Source organism: Microcebus murinus, chromosome 29 (assembly GCF_040939455.1).
Source record: "Microcebus murinus isolate Inina chromosome 29, M.murinus_Inina_mat1.0, whole genome shotgun sequence".
NCBI classification, from domain to species: Eukaryota; Metazoa; Chordata; class Mammalia; order Primates; family Cheirogaleidae; genus Microcebus; species Microcebus murinus.
In genome coordinates, this window is record NC_134132.1 from 7,716,587 (window position 1) to 7,733,778 (window position 17,192).

The 17,192-nt window shown below is 33.9% G+C and overlaps 1 protein-coding gene across 2 annotated transcripts in view; it reads right to left on the reverse strand.

Annotated features, from left to right (window-relative positions):
- GRID2 (glutamate ionotropic receptor delta type subunit 2) overlaps nucleotides 1-17,192 on the reverse strand; it is a 1,185,302-nt gene that overhangs the window by 463,328 nt on the left and 704,782 nt on the right. For both annotated transcript variants that reach the window (XM_012774075.3, XM_012774073.2), the window contains exon 5: nucleotides 4,207-4,260. In XM_012774075.3, coding sequence (XP_012629529.2) covers nucleotides 4,207-4,260 — 54 coding nt within the window. The remainder of the gene's footprint in view (nucleotides 1-4,206; nucleotides 4,261-17,192) is intronic.

The window sequence follows — 17,192 nt, forward strand, 5'->3', positions numbered from 1 at the left end:
TAGCTTTAGGTTTAAATTAATAAAATTTGGGGGAAGAAAAGACTCTCAAAATCCATTACATCAGATGCCAATTTAGACTGAAAAAATTCAAAGAAATAGTTTCCTATTTCACCTTTATTCCATCATTTTACCCTCTTTTCCATTTTTTTTTTTTTTTTTTTTTTTTTTTTACCTCTTAGTATCTAACAAAGTTCCTGGCTCATAGTAAGTATTCAATAAATGTTGACAAATAAAAAATATAATAAATAAATTAATGGCAAGATTTTACCAAACCATCTTCTAAAGATTTATACCTGAAATTTTAATTTTATACACTGGAATGCTTTAAAAGTGTTAAACAATTCTGAATAATCAATTTAGTAATGAGATTAATCAGTCTATTACCTGGCATAGATGAAAAGATTATGTGTGTTTTTTTTTCTAATTTGTTTTTATTCTTCATACTTTATCAAAGATGACCCTTTGATACATCCATAAAGTTTAACATTAATGTGAGGCAGTTATGCCAACATCATGTTGAAAAATGGAACAAAACCATCTGTAGGCTATATACCAACAGGAAGAGAAACAGAATGGTAACTTTCTGGTTGACAGGTTAGTAGTGAGCAGTTCAATTCATCACTAAATTAGAAAAAAAATTGAAAAACATCCATTAAGACTTTATTAATCTCAAAACAACAACAACAAAAACTCCCAAACCAACAACTTCCTCCTTAAGTGCAATACTCAGTAATGATTAACAGAATAATGTCTTAGAGTATTTAAGTAAGAAGTAACTAAAAGCCCCTCAGGACACCAAAGGTCAGATTCCATATTATCTGAGAATGGAAGGGTGCATAAAGCATTAGGCTTCTTGCAGCTCTAAACAGAGTACATCTTCCTATCTAACTTTTGTAAAACTTAAATAAAGTGCTAGCCCATCTGCTTCAGGGCCCTGAAGGGATGACAATACTTATATGGAAAGGCTATTCTCAGCTGGATCCACTGATTGCAGGGAGAAGATAAATACCATTACCAAGTACTAACATATGATTGATTGCACCATATGAGCTAGTAGAGCCTCTCATTATTATAGTACACTTAACACAAATGAAAAAAATATATTGTTTTCAAGTTTCTGTATCAATTTGTATCATGATGCACTATGCCAACTTTGATTTATAGTCCCTCTCTAAAAAACTATTGGTGCAATAAGATTAAATAAATGTTTGCAACTCATTTTAAAATTAGCAACAAAATAATAGCTATACAAACAAAACTAGACAGATTCGTGTTTTCCATTTTCAGTCAAAATGGGCATTTGCATGTTGTTGAATTTTTTGCTGTTGTTGTTACATTTAGAGTTTATTAGCTCCTTAGCAAATTTGAGAAATTCGTGTTGCCTCTTTTACATAAAACTAGGATAAATTATGATTTACCCATTATAAATTTGTTTAGGCAAGCATGTAAATGAAAAATGTGTAAGAAAAGAATGAGAATCAAGTTTCCTGGGGTATATTTCAGACAGAATAAGGTGACTAAATGGAATTATGCAAAAGCAAGAGTGGTGACCTCGGATATACTGGCTGATGATGGGTCTTTTTTAGAGGAAAAAAAAACCACGCTCATTCTCTGAGTTTTAGCCTAGTTTAGGTAAAAGTAATAACCATTGTAAATGGTATGGGTTGGGGACACTGTAATTTTCAGAAGCTAAGCAATATTGTCCTGCCCCAAAGAAATTACACCTTTTCTCAAGGACTAAAGAGATAAGGGTTTCAGTGATGTGAAGGTGAAGTGATAGGACAATTTACAGCAGAAAACCCAAGTCTGAAAAATGAGACAATTATTGAGGTCTTCTATATCATCTTCTATAAATGTTTACCAGTTAGATTGCTTTGTTTACCAGTTAGATTGCTTTGTTTATGCAGGTGTTTTATCTTGTAAAATAGTGGCCCAAATTATAGCGAATCCATTTAAGGACAATATTTTGCCGCCTAATATTTTATGAAATAAAATTATTCTTTCCACGCTATTTGTCACTAACAAAATTACATGCTAGTCTTTCAGGCTACACCTATATAATATGAAGGAGCAATTTCTTCCACAGAGCATATTGACTTTTAAACAGTGGATAAATGGCCATGGTGTTCTGGGTATCTCTACTTGGGTTCGTACTTTTAGGATTCAGGTATAGTTGGAGAAACTAAATTGGATACGAAAAAAGTTTTAATTCGGGGGTTCCTTCTGAAATCTTATCCAAAAGCAGAAGGAAATGGCCATTTCTACTTACTGATTGTAAGTGTTTTGGTTAATCTATGTTTCTAAAGAGGCAAGAAGTCACCTTATTTTTCTAGTCAGCTCTACTGACATGAACAAGTAAAATGACTCCAGATTGCTTTCCAACAAGAAATCTGTGTGGCATATTCTCCATCAGAACTTAGATGTGAGATAAAAACAAGGGATTAGGAGGATTCTTTATTTTTAAAAAAAGTAATCTAGAAAATAATTAAACCAAAGACAAAGGTAGTGGGATAAATGGCTACCATAAAATTACAACTAAGGTAGTGGAGATTTCAAAAATATAAACCCTAAGGGATAATTATCAAAAAATAAAACAAAACCAACCAAAGCTTTACAATGAAAAGGACTGACTTTTAATCCCATTATCACCTTAATAATTGTATAATATTTGGTGAATTGTTTAAATTCTTCGAAACTTAGTTTCCTTGCAGAAAAATATTTAATTTGGAAAGTTATCATGAAGGTTTGCTAAGTTCCCTTTCCTTTGTCCTTCCCTCTATCCTGATGTTTAGTCATTCTAGATGGAAAATTAAGAAGTATTAGAAAAATTAGAAGGTATCAAAAATTCACTGAAAAGCTGATCTCACATATACACTTTGCCCATGGGAATCTCAGAAAAACATATCTTAATTTGACAGGAGAACTACAGTGACAAATCATATAAACCTCAGGTTCGGCAGACCAAAAACAGATTTTTAAGATGTTTCCAGTGTCTTTACACTGAGCTAAAAAGAACCATTCCATCAGTGAAGTGTGGTGTAGGAGAAACAATTTGAAACTGACAATTATTTTTACTTTTCTGTGTAAGGAGAGGCAAATCATTTACCCTCTGTGTATCTCATTTCCTCAGTACTTCATAGAAGAATGTGTAGTATTCAAAAAATAATGTATGAAAAAGTGATCTGTGAACTTTAATGTGATATCATTTTTGCAGTACCATTGACTGAATATCATTCGGCAAGCATTGTGTTAAGAGCATTAGATAATATCTCACTTAACTTGTATTATGAACTTGTAAAGTAAATGTTATTATACAAACTAATGAACTCAGGCACAGAAAGATTATTTCCATGGTAACAAAGCTGACAAATTTTATAGTCAGATTGAACCTATCTTGCTGACTGCAAAACCAAAATTCTTACCCAAAATACTATTTTGTCCATAAAACAAATCTTATTATTCTATACTTCCATATTTAGTATCATAGGTAAATAATGCGTTGTCTTTATGCATAAATAATGGGTATGATTGAATACTATGTCTTGTTGAGGACAAATCCGTATGATCATATTATTTGTCCAAAACTGATCTGCTCATTGTCCTTTCTGTTTCTGACTAGAGGGGCTAATAGAACTACTTATTTCACAGGCCTCTGGGGCTGTAATATATTTTTAACCTTATGTATTCTTTGCAAAAATCAAGACTTTCACATAGAATTTGACAAGTCTGTGGATCTTAAAACAGTTGTACTTCTTTATGAAACGGGAAAAATCTGTTCTCTGTTTATTCATATTCATATACTGAACTATTTAATCCTCATGGAAGGGGGGCGGATATAAAAGTTCTAGAAACAACATTAAAATATAAATGGAACACAAGCACTCCACTGAGAGGAATTCGCTTTGCTTACAAAAAGGAAGCATACTTTTTATAAAGATGATCTCCCTAAGAAGGCAGTATGTGCCAAACAGAAAAAGCGAAAAGATACTCAGTGGGGAAGACTTTCTCCATGTATTTTATTCATATGAAGCCCTTTATACCTTTTAAAAACTTCGTATTCTGTTTTATTTAACAGCATTCACTCAGTAAGCTGAAAGTTTACTTCATGTTCTGTTTCCTCTTAAAAATTTGAGGCCATCGGAAACGCTGTGACAATATGTATGAAAACAGATCAAAGAGTTGACAATAAGGTTTAGTTGGCTTTACCTCATTTATAATGATCCAGTGACAGTCAAAAGCAACCAAATTAGTCTCCACAACCTAGAATAGAAAATAAACCAGTTATCAGTCAAAATTAATCATGCAAAACAAACCAAACTCAATGGACATACTTTGCAAATGGCAAAAAATGAAGCACATGTTAGAAAGATCTTTATCATTCAATTGAAGATGGAATATTATTAGTAAAACACTGTAGAAGCATTTGTATTTGACATGTAGATGCATTGTAGACCTCCTAATTAAATTTGAAAACGTAATTCAACAACAGCCTAGAAAACCATAGGTTTCAATAGGAAAAAAACATACAAGTAATACTGTTTAGTGATTAGACCGAGAGTTCAAATCTCAAATCACATCCCTATTACAAATAAACTTGGATGACTTTCTATTATCTCCCTGATAAATATCTAAGTATATAGCTCTCTATGACCTATCTCTAAGATAATATTCTTATTTTCTGGTATTTCCCTGTGTATATGTTTGCTACTGTCTTGAGTAAGTAAACTGCCCTATGTTCTCTTGAAAATCTTTGTTATGTATATTCTAAGGAGATCTAATTCTGAACTTATTTGAATGTAAAATACTAAAAGCAATAAACAACATATTAGCATTAACGTATGGGCAGGAAAATTTAGTAGCTTTTAGATGGCTCACAAGATAAAAAGAAATAATATTTATGTAAAACAAAGAGCAAACAATATATGGGTAACAATCTTGGCTGACTAATTCTGGACATATTTATTCTAAATGATTCTTGGCTTAAGCCGAAAAAGTAAGCCTCAGGGGTGTGTGTGTGTGTGTGTGTGTGTGTGTGTGTGTGTGTGTGTGTGTGTATGCATGTGAGTGAGGAGTAGGGGTAGATTTTGTATTGAGGTTTCCATTCTATCAAATCTTACCATGCATATTCCAAGACATGTTCTTATGATTCGTGCCATAGGCATATAATAGGTGAGACTGTTTTGTAAGGGATTATTCTGTTATTTTTAGCAATAATACTCAGAGACTGGATTTCAAATGAAGATGCTTTCTAATAACTAGCAAGAAGTTGTTATAAAGTGTGAATTGCATTCTGCTGGTTACTCTGTCCTACTGACAAATGCCTATTAAAAGGTGTGTTGAATCACAAGAAATATAATTGGAAATATATTTGTTATGTAATTCAATGTTTTCTCAAAGTATATAATTATTTGCAGAATATTTATTCTTTACATTTTGTATAAATTTCATACTATTCTAGTGTACATCACCTTGGTCCCTATGACTTTACTGAGGTGTGTAGATAATGCATTATCAGAGAATTGAGGATATGTTACCTATTTTTAAGGTTTATAATTATTATCATTTTTTTATAATATATACATGCTCAACTTATAGGTGAAACTTAATGTAGAAAATATGATCCATGGCAGTTTTTGGTTTTAGCTAAAAAAAAAAAAAATATTTATACTGGTAATGGTAACCCTTTTTTCTAATTTTCTGAGTATTTTTCTTCAATCATCTTAGGGACAAATCACCAATAATGAAAAATGTTAGAAAATAAGTGGGAACTCCACTAGAATTTAAAAGACCACAAATTAGAGGCTCACAACAAAGAAGGTAGGTTTATGAACAAAGTAAAGAGAAGTATGTTGCACATGGGGAAAAAAACCACAAATAAACTATGGTAATAGGAAGAATTCAAAGAAAAAAGAAGTTAACATCAAGATATTGGCGGTATTGATTGAAAGTACTTCTGAAGCAATAGTAGTAGTAGAGTGATGACTTAATTTACTTTAAATTGTCCTCATTTAGACAATCTATACCATGTGACCAAATTAAACACAATTTAATCTATGAGCACTCTGCATTACCTGTAGAAATTGTAAAGTTAGAAGTTATCTTGGGCAACAGCATTTATGAACTAAGTAGAAGGTAAGAGTTACAATGGTAATATATAGGTAATTTGTTGAGAATATAAAATTTACTCATCTCTCACACTCCTTGCGTTGAAATAAACTTTCAAGCAAATAGATGACATGGTATTGAGGCACAGGGCTTGATTCTGTGTTTCAGTAAAGAAGAAAGGCAAATGTCTCATCTGAGGCCATGGTTCTACTCATTGCACTACTCTCCTTTGCTTAGGTCAGCAGAGAAATAACTCTTTTTCCTGTCTTTGGTTTTATTCATGAGTATTAAAATACAAGATCTTTTAGTAGTATACATTTGTTACAAGCAAAAAAATATTAGCAATTTCTACAGATAAATAAATGAACCGTTTATCTTATCTTCATGTTCTACTTTGGGGGCTCTTTACCACAGGTGGGCACCAGGTATCTGTGAACCCTCAGTATGATTAAGCTGAAATTCATCCCTACGTCTCAATGTGCATTTCAATGAAAAGGTCTATTGAAATCTTTAATGGGTTTTCAAGGTTTCAGGTCTCCTATGGGGTCTCTGTGAGACTGACTATTCTAAAATTATTAGCCCCCAGTCATCTCTACAATGTTTTAGATTACTAAATAAAATTAAAAACACTCTTCCCTAAGGACAAGTGAATGGATACCACAGAGAAATTAGACAATATTAATAGCATAATTGCTTGAATTCACCTCAATTTTTAAGCAAAATTTAGGATTCATGTGGTAGAAAGTTGATCACCAATATCTATTTCTCCTTCTACCAGGACATTCAATAAGGCCACATTTCCCATCCTTCATTGTAGGGTAGAACGACAAGGCCATGTGAGTGAGTTCTAGCCAGTAGAATGTGAGCAGAAGTGATGTACGCCACTTCCAAACCTGAACCATGAAATCTCTTGTGTGCTTGTGTCTGCTCTTTGTTTCTTCCAGTTTACTGCAATAGTGATGTCACAACCAGAGGAGCCTAGGAGCCACAATATCTCTAGTACAAGCAGTAGATCCCTCTCCCCTACTTCCTGCTGTGGTATTGGGCTGACATGAAATAAACCTCTGTCATATTGGGACATTACGTTTTAGGTTTATTTGTTGAGTAGCCCATCTTATTTAATGGTAAATATTTTTATTAATCTCAGCTATGCACCTTTTCCCAATCTTAATTCAAAATCATGCAATATTTGTTGGCCTTTTCATAAATATCAAATATTTAGGATTTTTTTTTAACAAACACATTTTTCTATGGAGAAGGAAAACAAATGATACTAGCAAGTACTTAAGAATGAAAAGATAGGCACGTCTCGTCTTTTTAATAATATACCAAACTATATGCAATACACATAACTAAAATCTATGTATTACTGTGACATCATGTTTTACAGAAGTTTGCAGAGTTTGGGTTGTAATGTTGTATTAGGGAAGTTAATGCTTCCATTTATTATCTGAGAAAATGTCCACTAAAAGAGGGCTATAATTTCCTCAGGTCTAGGTTAACATCTTCATGCATAACCAATGAGCTGGCATGAGTTCTCTGATTTCTTGTAATTGAATGTTACTGAAAGTGAGCAATGTTAAAAAGCCACTGATTAAAAAGGTAACTGATATCAGAAATGGAAAGAGAATTTAGTAAGAGGCATAAAAAGATCACTGGGAGGTCAATAACCTAAACCTTGGAAACCCAGCAGGCTTTGAGTTCTTTCACTTAAATGACTAGTGTAGGTATGGTAGTAAGATACACACACACACACACACACATACACACACATACATGTATATTTTCAGAGAGGTTAAAACTTGCAGTAGATGTAGAATTAAAAAAAAAGATAAGAGAAAAAAGTGATAATGTTGTTTATGCTTCTCACATATCAAATTGAGCTAATATACAGTGAACATTCTTAGGAGAGACATATCTACATAAAAAGAAATTCTGAGCTCCTTGTATATATAACAAAAGACAACTAACTACTATAAATCCTGAATCGGTTCACCTTAATTATTTTTATATTTCTTAGTAATATTAATGCTATTTCACTTGATAACACTTGGGCTTATGCAATGCTGTATGAAACTAGTGGCATTACTAACTTGAAAGACTGAATTACTTCTGAATTTTAGAAATTATTTTAAGAAATGCTAGAATTTTTAAAGCCTTTATATTTATTTCCACAGGAAAATTATTTTCTTTTCCTACCTTCCTTATGTAAGTAGAACATCACTTACTTTAGCAGTAAACGTATTTTAAATCTATGAAAGAAATTAAGCAATTTGATTGAAATTTAACTTTTCTTTTCCAGTTGGAACCTATATCATATCCAAGCACTTTTTTGTTATAGTTGCTTGGTCTCACTGTGTAGACTCTTATAAATATTTTACAAGTTAGTAAGCACTGGTACTTTTTAAATAAAAAAATTAGACAGTTTTAGCTTGTTATGAAATATTAAAGGTATTAAAATAATATTTATTACCATAATGAATAAGAAACACTATCTAAAGGGTCATATTATGCTTGGGCTATCAAAATAAAGTAGCAGGTCAGTAAGAAATAAAACCTATCCAATGGGATTCTAGTATATTTGGTTATCAAGATGACAGGAGGAATGGAATTATGGATTCCCCTTGGTAATCTGTTTCTTCTCTTCCTCTTACCCCATAATTCTCTTTTATGATAATACAAGTGTACATTAACAATGTAAAAAGAGCATAGTACATGTTCATACAGAGTTGATGCCTCTTCCATACATAATCACATAATTATAACAAATGAAACTATTCCACCTCCCAAGAAGCTAGGCTTACTGTAATGGGATTGAGCAAAAAAGGAAAAAGAAAATCAAGTCCTGTCAGGAAGACAAGCGATGAGTAAGGACAGACCATCTGTCACTGGCAGGAACTTTAGAACTTCTGAATCTTTAGAAAAGCGCTACAATTTATCACTGTGTCTTCCATCATTCATTCTCAAATCTTTAGATGTGCTAAATATAAGACAATCCAAAGCAAGGACTTCAATAACACTGCTGGAGTGTGTATCTCACTGGTAATAAATGTGGAACAGCTCCTCAGAGTGAAGAGGACAATTTAATTGACTAAACAATAACAGCAACATGCTGTTTTTCACTCAACCTTGTGGCTTAACTAAATTAAGCTTGTTCCCTTTGCAGGACGTACTAAATATTACACATGTATGCAAAGAGTTCCAGTGCTCTGTGCACCTGCAGCAACAAAGGTACCAGGTATTTACTTCCCTATTTCTATCCATTCCAAATTGTCAGGTGGAAACCAGCAAGTGGCTTGCCTAGGGAAAGGACACCAACAGTTATTCTGGAAGAAGTGGCCAGAGAAATATAAAGGAGTTACTTTCCTCCTGGCTCCTCATCTATAGCAATGCTACAGCTTATATCAGCATTTCTGGAACTGTATCTGTGGGACACGACTTCCACTAAAACTAGTGAGTGTCCCATACCCAAATAGATTTAGAAATGTTATGTTAAGCAAAGTTAAACAGATGTCATTATTGTATTACTCCTCAAAGCTTTTAGCAAATTAACATCAGTATAGAATATAATTATCATAAAAGTCATATTAACATATAATATTATTTCATATATTAATAATGTGGGATATAGTGCTCCGGACTTGTGAGCATGACCTATAAAGTCAGAATCAATCCTTTCATTTTCTTAAGGCGATTCTGCCAAAATTACCAACTCTGTATACTTCGGTTTCCTTATTTGTCAATAGGGATAATGACAGTGCCCACATAACAAAATCATAAGGAGAATTCAATGAGATAATGGCACATGGTAAACTCTTATTAAATAGCAACTCCTTGCATTTTAATTTATGTGCCTTATGGATCTTTAGGAGAAGATAGCATATTCTAAATGGATTTGACCATGGAAACCATTTTCCCCAACTCAAATCTCTTGGGATTAGTACATTTTGGAAATGTACTAGAATCAATGTTCATTTAGTTGCACATTTCTAAAAGTCCCCAAAATTTATTGGAACGTCACACCACAAGGAATTTTGGAAGTTTTTAAATTATGATCTCACAATCCTACAGAGAACATGACAACTGGCTTAGTATATTTTATATAAGACCCAAATGCATATGGAATAGTTTGAAGCAAATAGTGATATTTGTTCTTCTTTCCTTTTAATTTTTCTCCCATTATAACTAAACAAAACAAGACAAAATAAACAAAACTACTATGTTCTCACCAATAAAGTATACAATGGGAGTAGTGTATAAAGTTTATACAGTATGATAGATTTTTAACAAGAGATCCATTTATTTATACTACAAGCTACACCCAGTTGCCTGAGTGTTATATATGGCCAAACTATAGAGTTCTACTAAGGAAAAACAAAAGAGAGAGAAATTAAATACTATCAGAAATGTAGTGATGAACACAGCTCCAGGCTTCTTCAGGTATAATAAACATGTACATGACCTTGGCTTCATTTTCAATGCTGTTTTCTTTAGCCTGTTGTTTTTCTCACTAGAAGAACTGAAGCCACCGTATAAGGAGACATTAGAGTATTATCTATATAGATTCCATTTTTAAATCCCAAGTATATCCAGCAGATGGCATTAATAATCCCTCAGACTGCTATTGGGCAGCGTGGGGATATTCTGAAAGGACCGTCTCGTTTGCATTTCCCCTTGAGCTCAGCATGGATTCCCAACTCTCCTCTGTTTTTATCCAGGCAGCCACTATCTGCCATGCCACTCTGTGCCTTTTGCTTTAGAATCTCTGCTCTGATCTTCCAGCTGGAAGATCACAAATACACTTTCATCCAAATGCTCTTGCCATTACTGCCAAAGTTATTTCATAAACGGATATGCTAGATTTATTGTTACTGCTGTGCAGTTGGGTCTTCCCACACCCCCTGGGAGATGGAAATATGCCACCACTGAGATTTGGCCAACACTGTGCTACCTGCTATGCTTCTTAATGCATAAAGATGGGAGCTAATGCAAGGAAATAGAGACTCTGCATTCATTATATGGCATAAACCCACCTTCCTGAGCTCTATACTATTGAACAGAGATTGAACAGTGCTAAATTCATGATTTCAATACTTTATCTGATGAAAGTATAAATAAAGGTTTGACAATTATTTCCAGTGCAAGAAACAACTGTGTTATTGTTTTTAACTCTTTGTTTCTGTTGGTGTTGGGGTCTTTTGGATGTTTGCTGTGGTAATGAAAGGTGCATTGTGCAAGAACAATTAGGATAAGTGGTGTTTGTTGAAGGACCACTCATCTTTTGACTGTTTTACCATTTCCTATTGTTAACTTTTGGCACAAGGAAAATCACATTAAAATCTTTATTTATTGTATTTATTTTTTTAGTAGCTCAATGACCTTTAGCAGAGTAAATTAATTTTTAAGTATCACAGGCAAATAAATGAAGATGAGTTCTTGGTTGGATTTTGATCAGGGCTTAAAATGATGATTTGGGGGCACATTGGCATTTAATTGCTAGGATTTATGAACTAAGGTTTTCTTGCTGTCTTGAAGACAATAAAAAAAAATAAAGTTGTTAAAAAAAGTCTATTGATCATGTCTGAATGCAACATATGAGCCCTTCATAGCTGTGGACTTTCATTCATTCGCTTTGTTCCTTTGGATTTCTTCTCAGTGCCCCCTCGCAAAGTGTTTCTCATAACTCAATGAGTGAACCAAACATCTAATTCTTTCCCACTCCAGCCTCTCTAAATCCAGGTAATATTGTCCTCACCCTTGTGTTTGCCCAACATGGAGAACAAGCCTTTATCCCAGCCTTAGTGAAATTGTATTCAGTTGTATATGTGACTGTGAGGGCCATGAGGGACATATTTCCCATCCCCCCAGTCCCCCTGGTTCAGCCTTGGCTTTCCTGCTGGTCCCCTGTGCTTTGCCTCCCGAATTGCTCTTCCATCAGAAGAGTTCATGGCTCCCTCTTGCATTTTATTGAGGTCTCTGCATAAATGTCACCTCATCAGGCATGAGTCCTAGGGTCACCTATTCTTATTCCCCCATGCTTCTCTATCACCTACTCTTGTCCTATTATTTATCCCACTTGAGCCAAACAGACACACACACTCATATATTGATGGTCTCTCTCAGTGTAAGCTTCACAGGAGTAAGGACTTTGTTTTGATCACTGGTCTATCCCCTTACAATGATGAGTGACATATAGTAGGTTTCAGTAAAATGTACTGCCAGGGACAAGGCAGATTTTCACTGAATGTTATTTGTGGAAAAAAGATAACCATACAGCCCTAACTCACATTTATACATCTGTGGATATACCTACTTCACCTAGGACTAAACTACTTGATAAACTGATATTCCTTCTAATATCAGTTAGGAATTTAATTTCAAAAAATTAAATAATCAGAAAATGAATCAATTCCTATTTTCTCAAGAGAGATCTTAATTATTTACATGGCAATGAAGCATATAAGTATTAAATTCAGAATTTCCGAAGCCATGTACCTCAGGACGTGAAGTCTATGTGGTATGAGGAAAAGAACACAAAATTTGAATAAATGAGTTTGAATAAATGAGCTGGGCCTCCTTACTGGCAATGAGGTATATTACATACTATTGATTCTAGGTTTCCTGTTGACCTGAATAAAGCTTTCTTCATGGCTTCACAGTGAGAACTAAATGACAAAATGTATCTAAAGAGCTTTGGGCATTATACGTTTTCAAAAACCACTCAAGTATCTGTGGTAATTTTGACAGTACTCACAAATGATCGTGAGTTCATTTATACTATTTAGTAAATGTTTATTGAATGCTATTTACAGTATGCCAATAATAATAAGCTAATTTATCTAGTGCTTACTATGTGCCAGGCACTTTGTTCATATATATATATATATATATATATATATATATATATATATATATAAAAAATAATTCATTTACTCCTCATAACATCCTTATCATGAAAGCACTACATGCTTGTCTACTTTACATATGAAGAAACTGAGGGACAAAACAGTAAAGTGATTCACCCAAATCATAAAGTTAAATAAGAGTGGACAGCAGAATCAATAGTTAGTAAAGATACTTTCTACAAAATTTTCTCATAGCCCTCTTTTTCTAAGCTGCAGAAACCATTATGCATGTTTCAAAATTAAAATCAACACAGTTCAATATGTTGCAGGATATCATGTGGGAGACACTGAAGTTTTGTGTATTTAAACTCCACCGTGTTAACTTACGTGTATCTACTGTATATCTGAGAGAGAGAGAGAGAGAGAGAGAAGAGACAGAGGACTCATAGAAGAATCTGAAAAATAAAGGTGGTTACATCCACCATTCCACTCTGTTTGCTTTGAAACAGTGTAAAAATTTTGCTTTTCCTTTAGTGAGACATGGTCCCCATATTCTTTTCAGAATGTGAGCAATCTTCTATACTGATTAACTGATTTAAATACATGCTGATAACTGAACCAGAGAAATTTGTTCACCTGATGCTTAACCAGAGAAATAGTTATCTATCTGTTCCTGCTCTTTCACCAAAACAAAACTTTGCATTTTTTTGGAAAGTTGCCACAGAAGGAAGGCCCAAAAGCTTCTAGAAGAAAAAGTTGTCAATGATCCTTAGGCACTAAGAATATTAATACTGTGCTGCCAATAAGGCAGTATAGCAAATATAGAGAAATGTAGAGTGAAAACTTTCATGACCATCTTTCTAAACTACGTGTGTTTGTCATTCTCAAAGTATTTAAGCACATTGGAGACACGATCCTTGAGAATTTTACTGAATTAGAATAAGACTTTCAAATTTTCTAGGATTTCTAAATTTCCTTCATAGTTTCTTTCATAAAAAAAGCAGCCTTGTGGCCTACTGCTAAAAAAAAAATGTTTTCAATGGTGTTGGAATTGACAGCATGGGCACTTTCCATAATTTCTAGCATTGGACTCTCCCGCCTGTGCTACTTCACTATGGTGAAATATAAACTACCTTTTCTTACCATTGACAAATCACCTTATGGTGTTAGAACTGTGTTTAGTAACAAAATGTCAGTTGAAACCGAGGCACCAACTGCTAACTGCTCAAACAAAATGTCATTTGTAGAACAGAATTACAGAATTTGACAATGGAACCCATGCTATGATCACAGAAGGCAAGAATATTCAAAATCATCTGACACATTTTAGTGATCATAAACCCTTTTAAAAATTTTTACATGTATGCTTATCTGTCATTGTTTATAATTATGTGCTTTGTATAAAATGACAGTTATCCTGAATGCCATTCACACGTCTTACGTTGTTCCACATTTCTTAGAAATGGAACACACAACTGTGCACTTTGCTGTCATTGCAAATTCATGGCTCCTTACCCCTACTGGACACTTAATGCTGACCATCATTATTTTTATTCATATATTTAATAGTCAGTTTTGTTCCTCCTCCATTTTTCAAGGCAGTGACATTTAATGTTTAACCAGCCCACAAGCTTGTCTTCCTAACAATGTCACAAGTAACTTTGGTTCCTATTTAAACATGAGAAAAATTGAAAAGTCGATAGATAGAAATGGTTATAAGGCCTCAAATTTCTGCCCCTCCAAAATCAAAAGCAAAGCATAGCAGTCATTATTTAAAGAATAATGGCTAATATTTATCAGGTATTACATACGTGGGACTGTAGTGACTTTTATTACTTAGGTTTCACATCCTTGAAGGTAGTTGCTATGATTTTTTCTATTTTGCAAATGAACACACACCACCTTATCTTCATTCGTTCTACCTTCACCACAATAAAATATGCCTTTTTCATCCTACAAAGGGACTAATCCTTTCAACAGAGCCTTGGGTCCTTTTCTTCTTTCCTCCTTAGAAAACCTCCATGATGGGTTATCTATTCACTCCTGTACATTCAAAGTATTTTCATTTATTACCCATTGGGCTGTAGTATTTTATTATAGCTAACACACAACCTTTCTGTAAACCTACTTGCATAAGCTTCTCAAACCTATGATTGCTTTTTCTTTCTACACACTTCCCATTCACACCTCTATTATTCTGACTTCTGTCCATACCTCTCCTGTCCCCACACACCCCTCTTCACTTGGCTGGCCTCTAAGTGTCTTTTAGGACTTCACTTAGGCAGTATAATCATTATCAGCATCCTTATCTCTAAGAAGTCTTCCATGATGACTATACTCTCACTCATTATAATTTCCTCTTGTAAACGTGAATGGGTACTAGCATCAGTGAATGTATATAATTATATTTTAACTAATACCTTTTTAGTTTCCTGCATTCACTACACTAAAAGCTTTCTCAAGGCATTATCTATTTTTATTTTCCCAACAATTAGCTCTGGACCTGACTCATAATAGAGATTAAATAAGTCTTCCTAAGTTGGCTGAAAGATAACATGTTAGGCCACTGTATGCATAGGAGACTTTGTCTCCAAGCCCCTCAGCCCACTGAGTTGCCCTGCAACTGTAGGTGAAAACAGTTTGCAGCATATTATCATGTCCCACCTCCAGAGCTTGTGTCTCATCTTCCTTGCCTGATGACTTTCTCCAGCCTGTTTGGCCATATACAAAACTCATTGAGAAGTGAGGATCCTGGGCGGTCAACTCGCAATCAGTGGGGATGGAAGTAAGTTCTTAAATACCTCAGCCTTCCCCCTCTCCAGAGGGGAAGTATATCCCACATTCTCAGGTGGTTCTCCACAGGATCAAACCCCATTTTCCCACATTCATAACATATTTTTGGTCACATTCTTGACTGGCTTCTCTCCTTACCCTCTCTGATGTTCATTATTTCCCCACTGTGCTTCCTGGGACCGGACCACCCTTCTAATAAACCATCTGTATTCAATTCCTTGTCTCAGGATCTATACCAGTAACTCAAACTGAGTCAGCCTTCCTCCACAAAATACACAATTGCCCACATGAATAGAAAATAATTACTATAGTTAAAATGAAAAAAAAAAAAAAAACTCTTAAGAAGTAGAATAAAATTCTTAGGAAATTAAAATTATTCACATTATATCCATAGGAATTGTCATCTTTCTATAACAGACTGTTAAGACACTCTTATAATTCTAGAAAGTTGTGTACAGCATTGGGATTATTTATATCAGGGACTCTCAATTTTAGCATGCATTATAGTTACCTGGAGGGCTTTTAAAACACAGATTGATGGGCCCACCCAAATAGTTTTTCTGATTTAGAAGGTCTGGCATGGGGCCTAGAAATTTGGATTTCTAATAATATTGATGCAATATTGAGGGTTCATGTAATGATTTTGACATCTACTGCTTTACCAAAAGCCCTGGTCGGGGACTGAGTGTGATGACTTGGCATTGATTCTTTATATATTTAATTAATTTAGCAAAACCATTCAACCTTTTTGAGCACCTGAAATGTACTAGACACAGTGCTAGGAATTGGGGTTATTTCAATGAGCAAAACAGATTCAGTCCCTGTTCTAAGTGAGTTTCTAGCTTTGCTCCACTGGATGCTTATTGGGAGTATGAATGGTGTACTAATGCCTGCCAGTCTACACGTAATAGTCCAGCAGAAATAATTAGCATGCACATTTCTACAGAAGAAAAGACTTGTTTTTAAAAAATAGTCTTTTTAAGCTGATTGCTCAAAAATAACTTATTTGAAGTAAACTTCTTGAAACACACTAAAGTATTATTATTTATACCTCAATCATCACTACATAAATCATAGCTTTGTGCAAGTTTTTTGATCATGCATAATTTCTGTTTGGGGTGATGTGTTATTATTTATAAGAATTGAATTTTCAGGACTTATAAACATAAACATTATTTTTATTTTACTACCATGCTTTCTTTTTATTTTTGTTTTTCATCCCAAGTGATAAGGTCAGCTTTGAGTATAGGCTACCAATTAGATCTTGAAATACATCATTGGATTTGACTGTTGTTTATTTTTTATATGCCATTCCAGGTTTAACAGTAAGAATCAGTTCTGCTAAGTTGTTAAATATATGATATGTCAAAGCTTGCTTCAACTGACTCCCAGCAGATAAAGAAAAAAAAATCTTGAAGATGAGTATATGTAATTCTGCTCTTTTCTTTT